Genomic DNA, 9,835 nt, shown 5'->3' with positions numbered 1-9,835 from the left:
TAAGATATTACTTAAGAATTCAAGATTCTTAGTAAGAATCTTATAATTATAACTTAAGAATGTTAATTTGATTAGTGATCCACTCATCAATCATCACTAATCTAATATTATTACTAAGCATTCAAGATTTTTAGTAAGAAACTTATAATTATAACTTAATAATGTTAATTTGATTAGTGATTCACTCATCACTAATGTAAGATATTACTTAAGAATTCAAGATTCTTAGTAAGAATCTTATAATTATAACTTAAGAATGTTAATTTGATTAATGATTACTCATCACTAATCTAATATTATTACTTAAGAATTCAAGATTCTTAGTAAGAATTTTACAATTATAACGTAAGAATGCTAATTTGATTAGTGATTCACTCATCAATCATCACTAATCTAATATTATTACTAAGCATTCAAGATTGTTAGTAAGAAACTTATAATTATAACTTAATAATGTTAATTTGATTTATTGATTTACTCATCACTCATTACTCATCACTAATCTAATATTATTACTAAGAATTCAAGATTCTTAGTAAGAATCTTATAATTATAACTTAAGAATGTTAATTTGATTAGTGATCCACTCATCAATCATCACTAATCTAATATTATTACTAAGCATTCAAGATTTTTAGTAAGAAACTTATAATTATAACTTAATAATGTTAATTTGATTAGTGATTCACTCATCACTCATCACTCATCACTCATCAGTAATATAAGATATTACTTAAGAATTCAAGATTCTTAGTAAGAATCTTATAATTATAACTTAAGAATGTTAATTTGATTAATGATTTACTCAGCACTAATCTAATATTATTACTTAAGAATTCAAGATTCTTAGTAAGAATCTTACAATTATAAATTAAGAATGCTAATTTGATTAGTGATTCACTCATCAATCATCACTAATCTAATATTATTACTAAGCATTCAAGATTGTTAGTAAGAAACTTATAATTTATAACTTAATAATGTTAATTTGATTTATTGATTTACTCATCACTCGTCACTAATCTAATATTATTACTAAGCATTCAAGATTGTTAGTAAGAAACTTATAATTATAACTTAATAATGTTAATTTGATTTATTGATTTACTCATCACTCATCACTAATCTAATATTATTACTAAGAATTCAAGATTCTTAGTAAGAATCTTATAATTATAACTTAAGAGTGTTAATTTGATTAGTGATTCACTTATCAATCATCACTAATCTAATTTTATTACTATGCATTCAAGATTCTTAGTAAGAAACTTATAATTATAACTTAAGAATGTTAATTGATTAGTGATTAACTCATCAATCATCACTAATCTAAGATAATATTCCTAGTAAGAATTCAAGATTGTTACTAGATTGATAAAATACTTATGGTGTATAAACTAGATTGATAAAAAAAAAATTAATAAATAAATATTTTTTCGACATAAAAATAAGGACGGAAACGAGCCAAATCCGTAATTAACAACATTTTTTGGATATCATCTCGACATATTCTAAGGTTATGAATATATATGATATTGTATATTGAAGTAGACTTTAAATGAATTAATAGGTACTAGATATATCTATAATACGAGTGTTCTGTACTGGTGACCACTCGAAAAGAACTTCAAGGTTAAGCGTGCTTGACTTAGAGCACAACTAAGATGGGTGACCGACTGGAAAATTCGTCTAAATTATGCAATACTGTATAAATACGAAAATAAATTGTGGATATACAATAAAATAAATAAATAAAATAAATTGAAAAAAATTACCGACAGCATTTTGTCGTCGGTAATTAGCGAGGGCATTTTGCCGTCGGTAATACATCGGCCTAGTCCGGCGAGTGCGCCACCACCGTCCGGTGAAAATTACCGACGGTGATCTCGCCGCCGCTAATTAGCGACGGCATTTGCCGTCGGTAATTTTCCGGCAATTCTCCGCCGTTCAACGGTGGCATTAACGGCGGAAATGCCGGCAGCTTCGCCGCCGTTAATTGCCGGCGGCGGCCGATCGCCGTCGGTAATGGCATTACCGACGAGCCGATTAGCGACGGCGATTTGCCGTCGGTAGCATTTATCACCGGCGGCCGTGCCTTATTACCAACGGCATAATGCTGTCGGTAATCGTACGTTTTTTTGTAGTGTGCCTTATTTTATTTTTTACTCTCTCTCTCTCTTGGAAACAGTGGTTGGCTAAACTCGTCGAAATGAGCGATCACAACTCCGAGTAATTAAAAATTTCCAAATTTGACAATGAAGCGTAATTAAGTTGGTAAGAGGTCGGTAGTTTGAGTCACCTAGAGAAAAATGAGAATTTATTATTGATTCTCTTAAAAAAGACGAAAAAAAGAAAAGAAAAAAAAGAAGAGGAGGTAAATTCCCGGTACAAGATAATTATCATCCCTTCAATTTAATTTCATTTCCATCCAACTGCAGCTTCAGCCTAATTAATTACTGTCTGCCTTCAATTTCCTCTAATTCATGTTTTGATGATCTGCGCTGCGGTGGTGGATCCGTTATTATAGAGAAAATCTTTCCTTTCAACAAGGATTCGACCATGGATAGAAAAGATCAATGCTAGCTGCTTTAATTCTCATTCCATTATTTGACCTCATCAAAATCTAAATGTGACATCTTTCATTCCGTTCCATAATTTGATCTCAAATACAAAATGCAACGAAAAGAATGTTGGTTTAGAAATCAACAAAATCCTTAATTAATTAGATATGTTTATGATGTCTTCAATGGTAGCTAGAACCATATTTTTTAAATATTATGATCACCATTTAAAAGGTGATGACATTTGCCCTTTGCAAATAACAAGAGGGCCTTTGAACATAATTTCTAGCTAGAAAATGCAAGGATATTCGATTGATTTTTTATTTTATTTTTTGATAAATTACACAAGTAAATAAAGAAATCTAAAAATCGCATGACGGTAAACTCGAACCCAGAACCTTAGACATAGGACATTAACCACCTACCGTTAGGCCAACACATGCACACATAATATTAGATTGATTATTGATGAATATAAGAGCATCCCAAAGAACAAGTAAAATGGATCGAGCAATAACCATAGAAGAAGAAAAGTAACGTTGTTATTAAGGGCCTGTTTGATATGGGTTTAAAAGCAGGATAAGTTAAATTAATATGGATTTATGTAGTGTTTGATATTATGTGTTACTAATATGGTCAACTCCAGGTTTATCCCAAGACTCTGGCTTATTTTGTGAGATTAACCCATACTAATTATCCCACCTCCTCCATGGGATTAACCCACACTAATTATTCCACCCCCTCCATAGGCTACTAATTTAGGTATTTGATATGTTAATCCAACCTATTTCAATGGATATCAAACACTTTTTGGGATTAATTACCAATGATATCAAACACCCATCTGAGATTAGAAATCATGACTAATCCACACTAAATTATCAGGATAATTTATATCCTGATTAATCCAATACTAAAAATCAAACGGAGATAATGGAGATAATTTTACAAAAAGGCAAAAAAAGAGAAAAAGAATATCCAATTAATGTTGGGAGTGTTAAGAGAATGGATAAGCTTGAAAATGGATCCTACATATGGGGTGTTGCACGTTGAGGAAGCAAGTGAGTGTGGTATTTTTAAAAGGTTCTTTTGTTTGAGTTCAAAGAATCTGATCAGACTATGGTCTCCTCATTTAAATCTTGATTTAAGACAAACAAATAGTAATAAAAAAAACTTTGATTAACGCTCGCATTGTCCCTGCTGGCATCTTTACAGTCTAATTTTACCTCGAAAAGGAGCTTGTCCTCATAACTGCGCACGTGCACTCCACCACCCCATCTTAAACTTCCTACTAATTCTTTCAGGAACACACTACTTTACATTATACCAATTTAACTATATATATAATTTTTAATTTATTCAAAAACCGCATGGAAGGTGCAATCCAAAAAGTTAGAAGACAAACACTATCATAACAAATCAAGACCATGGAATTAATACAAATTCAATTTCTCAAATTAAAGCAAGAAGTGCTTATAATTAAGAAATAAATTTGATATACAATTTCTTAAACACCACCTCGTCAATATTAATTCCAAATATTTCAAGCCTCATATCTTATTGAAAGTGATAAATTTAAACATTAACCATATACAAATTTTAACTCCCAATCTCCAGTAATAATATGTACATCCCCAAAAACTGTGGTGAAATTAATCAGCATGGAAATTAGCTACGAGGACCCTACCACTTTGCATCTCGTGAAATATTTTGAAAGATTCAATTGCTTTAATGAACCCTTTCTTCATTGTAAGCATGTGTTAGTTCAGGGGGATACAGTAATCTCACGGATTACTATGAATATATAATTAACCAGATTTGAGGTAAGTGACATTATCATTACCTCTAAAACTGGAGAATCTCGACATATTTTGAATTCTAAGATCCATTATATGCTTAACAAATCACATCTCCGATCATTCGCTTCAATTCACAGAATATATAGTATCAAGTTTGTATGCTAATTCAGTTCAAACGTTTAACCAAATATTAGATCCCAACCTTTCAAATTTCAATATATTCTAATTTCTCATATCTTATAATGCAAGCTACTTATACAACAATATTGATACGAAAGTAAGGGATTGGATCAAATAAAAATCTCTCTTAACATACAAACTACAAACCTCTTGCACTTAATCTACAAACCTATCTGCACTTTTTTAATTTTGGATTCAAATTTCAAAGGAAGCACAATTAATTAATTATAAGGTATATTATTAAATCATGAGTTTGTGCAGGAACTCAACCCTAATAATAAAAACAGTAGAATATAGAACATACATGAGCACTATTTTGCTACAAATGATAGAAATATTTTGGGTCTAGCTTTATGCAAACTTAGCATTTGATTTGAAATTGTTCGCCACATAACAATGTTCATTGTTCAATAACATGAGCTCATCAAGTAAGAGAAACAAAATCTATGACTATCTCTAATAGAAATCATAACATAATCATTAGCATCATCATCATCAAACCGATCAAATTACAGGCAAAATTAAAACAAATCCTAAGCGAAATGCAATAATAATAAAAATTGGTATAATAGTGAAAAGGAAAAAAGAATGAATTCCCCAATAATTTACTCAGGCATAAAAAGGTGGGGAAGCCACAATTTTTCATCTAAAATTATACTCAACAAAAGGATCTGGATTAAATTATCAAGAATCTAAAATGATAAATAAAATACAAGAAAAATAGCTACCTCAAATTATGTTAATAATAATCCGGCCGGAGCTAGAACGGCGGCCTTCCAGTGGCCCAAAACTCGTCATTTGGCATCTGAACTGAGTTGAGCAGATTGGGCGGCATCCCTTGAAACAACGACGGGTCCGCCATCATCTGCGGCGGCGCCTGCTGCGGCGGCGACCCCAGCGAATTCCCCTGACCTCCGATTCCATTCTCCTCATTCTCCAGCGGCAGCCTCTCATACGCCGCATTGCTAAACGACGCCGCCATGATTATGACCGGCCCCGACGCCAGCAGCTGCCCGGCCACGCTGCCCCCGACCACCTGCCCCTGCCCGCCCGCCAGGTACACGGTGAGCCCCGTGGCCGTGGGCGGGGCGGGCGGGGGCAGGAACGACCCCGCCAGCGACAGGATCTCGAAGCGGCCGTGCAGCGTCACCACGGCCCCGGGCGACGCCGGCTGCCGCAGGGTCACGTTGGTGACGCTGCCGGTGCCGCTCATGATGCAGACGCCGCGCTGCCGGCTGCGGGCGAAGCTGGCGACGGCGTCCATGATGTCCCCGCCGTCGGCCACCTCCATCACGTGGGTCCGGAGCGCGTTGGCGCTGTCGCGGGAGATGATGATCGGCGGCTTCGACTTGTTCTTGGATCCGGCGGGGCGGCCCCGCGGGCGCCGGCTGGCCGACATGTCGCCCTCGGCCGCGGAGCCGCTGCCGCCGTCTTTGCCGGCGGAGTCGCTCTTGCCGTCGTCGAGGGCGCGCTTCAGCCCCATGTTTAGGCCGCCGGGGGAGTCGCTCTGCTCGTCTTCGGAATTCTGCTGGTGGAATTGGTGCTGCAGGTTGAAGTGATCCCTTGTGTGGAACGGCGGCGGCAGTGAGTGATTATCCATCTTTTTTTTACTAAATCTGGAATTTGAAGCTCAAGAAAAGGGAAAGTAATCAAGAATCTAAAGAGGATTGAGCTAAATTTGTGGGGTTTCCTTTTTAGGGTTGTTTAAAGAATTGAGCTACGCTTTCACCATGGTACCAAATTCAGAGATGAATCGCCACCATTTTTGTGGAGCTTCTAGAATCTTCGGCGGCGGCGTTGAGCTGAGATCTATGCTATATGTGGTAGTGTCTGATCTGAGGAGGATATATGAGCTGGGGGTTGTCTTCTTGGATCTCAAAGACTTTGGATTAGGGTTTGATTTCGGAAAACAAGACTACTTCTTCTCTCTCTCTCTCCCCTCTGTCTTCTCTCTCACACACAGGCGCACGCACGCACGCACATATCAAGTGTAATAATAAGAGCTGCTGCATCATAAAATTGTATGATTAATTAAAATAATGAAATTATTTATGTTCAATCCGAAAATCAACTTCGGCTGTCCGTATGTTTCAAATCAACTAGTGAAAGAAAAAATAAATAAAAGGAAAGTGACCTTTTCCTTTGTCTATGTATTTGCTTCGAACCTTGCAGTGCTTTGCTCGAAGCTCATTGGTCGTTAAGGTTTCCTACATGTTTTATCACTAGCATTTGATGTTTAACATTCATCGCTAGGTATACATCTGAGGGTAATATATAATACTAACATATATTGTAAAGTAAAACAAATATAGTACACAAAAGAAGAAGAAAGGCATATCTTTTTTACAAAATTTTTTGAGCTGAAGTTCGTACGTTGCGGATCACTCGCATATTTTAATAAAATATTTGTAAGTATTCATTGACGACTAGATAATTTACACTAATTGTATTGATGCATGAATAGAGAAACTAGTATATATGAGTGGTCTGCACCATGAAAATGTAGGAAAATATTCTCTATTTTTTGTGCAAATTCATTTGCCAATATTTGGAAAATAATTTTTTTGTATGAATATTACATCACTAACTATTACTATTATTAAAAACTCAAGATAAAAAATTATATATAATATTATACACTTCACCTGTCCCATAAAAGTGTACATTATTTGTCATTTTGGTATGTCACACGAAGTGTGTATTTTTCATTTTTGAACACTGCTCTGCCACATAGCAATACAATAAAGTGTTGGATGAGATGCTGTTGTGCGGGGCGGTGAAGAAGCTGGTGGCGTTGCTGCATGTAAGCGGTGGGCAGTCGACAACCAAGAGATTGGGCGCGTGCGAGCTGACAATGTGCAAGTCAGAATCGATGAGTACGGGGGCGGTTAAGTTGATGTCGGAGGTGGGTTGCTGAAATTATAAAAATAAAAAATAAAAAAAATTAAGATGCAGATCCACCCCTGAAGTAGAGGGTGCAATTAAACCCAAACGTTAACGGACACTTAACGGCGTTAGGTCAGAGGGGGAAATTTGTACCCTTTTCTCGGAGTTCAGGGGTTTAGTTGCGCACACAGTGAGTAAGAGGGGTTATACTCTATAGGGGCTACTACTTCGGGGGTCAATCTGCACTTTTTTCCATGTTAATTTTATGTAACATATATTTATATATACACACACATCACTTATAACTTATTCAACTATATTAACTGGGATACATAACTTTATTATATTAGAAATGACTATGGAATGTTCATTATGAATAAAGGTTTGTATACTCACAAAAAATCAATATTGTCGTAATTGAGTTTTATATTAAAGCTAAGTTAATGTAAATATATAAATTACGGCCAAAATTCCAATTTTTAACCAAATTAATTAATGAGAAATCTTAGTTTAAGAATAGAAGAACATTATAATGTTTCAGAATTTAGCTCGTAATAAATTTGTGGCTAAACTTAATTATACACGGCAACATAATCTAAATTCCGACCAAAAAAAGATATGGAATGTCAAGACAACATCTTTCAAACCATTTCAGGGTCACTTCCAAGAACCAAAATCCAACACACTTGAGCCTTAGAATTTGCTGTTTACAAATTGAAGTATGCACCCGAAGACAATATAAGATGCAGTTAACACGCACAAGCTGACAATTTTAAATTCAAGCTAAAATATTCGTATTCAGAGTTTGGATCTTTCTTTAGAAGTTAGAGTATAGATCATAGTAGTCTGCATAAGATAACATAACATAGCATACATTTAACCTAGTTCAGGTGTAGCTAGCTAGGGCAACTAATTGATAGCGAATTAATCAAATTAATTAGGCTCCTTGTGAAATACTCTCTTCGTCCCAACTTTTAATATCCATATTTTCATTTTAGTATGTTCTATATTTTGGTATTCATTTCTATTTTTGGTAAAAGTAGGTGAGACGCTTACTCCACTTTAATTATTTTAACACTCAAGAGTGAGTGTTAAAATGTGATCACATAAAATATGGGACTCTCATTCTACTCAGAACCACTACAAAAAACGCCTGAATACCAGCAAAATTACCGGCGGTGAACTTACCGCCGGTAATTATCGGCGGCCCAACGACGCCAAAACAAGGCGGGTCGTTTTTTTCGTTTACCGGCGGCATTGTTGCCGCCTCTAATTAGCGGCGGTATTACCGGCGGCATTGTCGCCGCCGGTATATATTTATAAAATAATTTAATTTAACTTTAAATTTATATAATTTGCAGATTACCGGCGGCAATGCAGTCGGTAATTAGCGGCGACATTTTGCCGCCGATAATTCTGTCATTAAATAACTTACAGATCCCCTTTCACGCATTTTCCCCTCAAACCCCCCCCCCCCCCCCTCCCTGCCGCGCCTCCAGCCCCAGTCGCCGCCTCGCCCCGCCCCTAGCCGCCACCGCCGCCGGCCAGCCACCCTGCAGGTATTATTTCCATCTCTTTCTCTTTAATTATCTCTCATTTTCAAATCTCATTTTATTTCTTTAACATTTCAGTTGAACGACGCCGCGCCGCTGCCGACACTGCCATCGCCATCGCTCCGCCGCCGACCACTGCCGTACGCTTTCGTTCTCGTTATTTGATTTATTTATTAATTATTTTGTTAGATTAAAATTAATATTAATTAGATTAATTTTAATTAATTTATAATATTTGGAGTATGATTAATTAATTTAAAATTTGTATATTGATATTATTTTGTTAGAATCTAATTAATGTTAATTTGATTAATTTTAATTAATTTATAATATGTGAAGTATGATTAATTTTAATTAGTTAAATTAATTTTAAATTTGTTTTTACAATCTAATTAATAATTTGTTGGAGTTTGATTAATTTTAAATTAAAGTTTGATTAATTATAAAGCATGATTAATTTTAAGTATGAATTTGTTAGAGATTTATTTATGTTAAATAATTTTGTTAAATGAAGTATGATTAATTGAATTTTAAGTATGCTAGTATGTGTTTATCATGAAATGATATGATATTATATATTGTGGGATAGATTTAATCAATTTCTTAAGGATCTTCTCCCTTTGGGATAGAAATTGATTATTTCTTAAGGATCTTCTCCCAACAAATGATTGTTTTAAATTTTATTACTTTATTTTTTATTGCTTTATATGTATTGTATTATTGCTTCGACATTGGGGGGCCGGGTAGACCTAGTATAGGCTTAGTAAATTAGGACCACTATGGTCACTATAGCTGCTGGTAGAGTCGAGCACTTGGTAGTTAGGATAGTGGGGTTATGCTGTCGAAATTTCGTTTG

The 9,835-nt window shown here is 35.2% G+C and overlaps 1 protein-coding gene across 1 annotated transcript; it reads right to left on the bottom strand.

The window, feature by feature from the left end:
• Window positions 1–5,083: 5,083 nt before the first annotated feature.
• Window positions 5,084–6,594, bottom strand: LOC131026005 (AT-hook motif nuclear-localized protein 26-like). Its single transcript, XM_057955787.1, has one exon. The coding sequence runs from the start codon at window positions 6,138–6,140 to the stop codon at window positions 5,301–5,303; it is 840 nt and encodes a 279-aa protein (XP_057811770.1). The 5' UTR covers window positions 6,141–6,594; the 3' UTR covers window positions 5,084–5,300.
• Between the last annotated feature and the right edge of the window lie 3,241 nt (window positions 6,595–9,835).

This window comes from Salvia miltiorrhiza, chromosome 1 (assembly GCF_028751815.1).
Source record: "Salvia miltiorrhiza cultivar Shanhuang (shh) chromosome 1, IMPLAD_Smil_shh, whole genome shotgun sequence".
Lineage (NCBI taxonomy): Eukaryota > Viridiplantae > Streptophyta > Magnoliopsida > Lamiales > Lamiaceae > Salvia > Salvia miltiorrhiza.
Note: the sequence above shows the minus strand (reverse complement) of the source record. Positions and strands in the feature narration are given on the sequence as shown.

Excerpts from the sequence above, each read along its gene's own strand:
- LOC131026005 (XM_057955787.1), bottom strand. The coding sequence starts at position 6,140 with ATGGATAATCACTCACTGCCGCCGCCGTTCCACACAAGGGATCACTTC.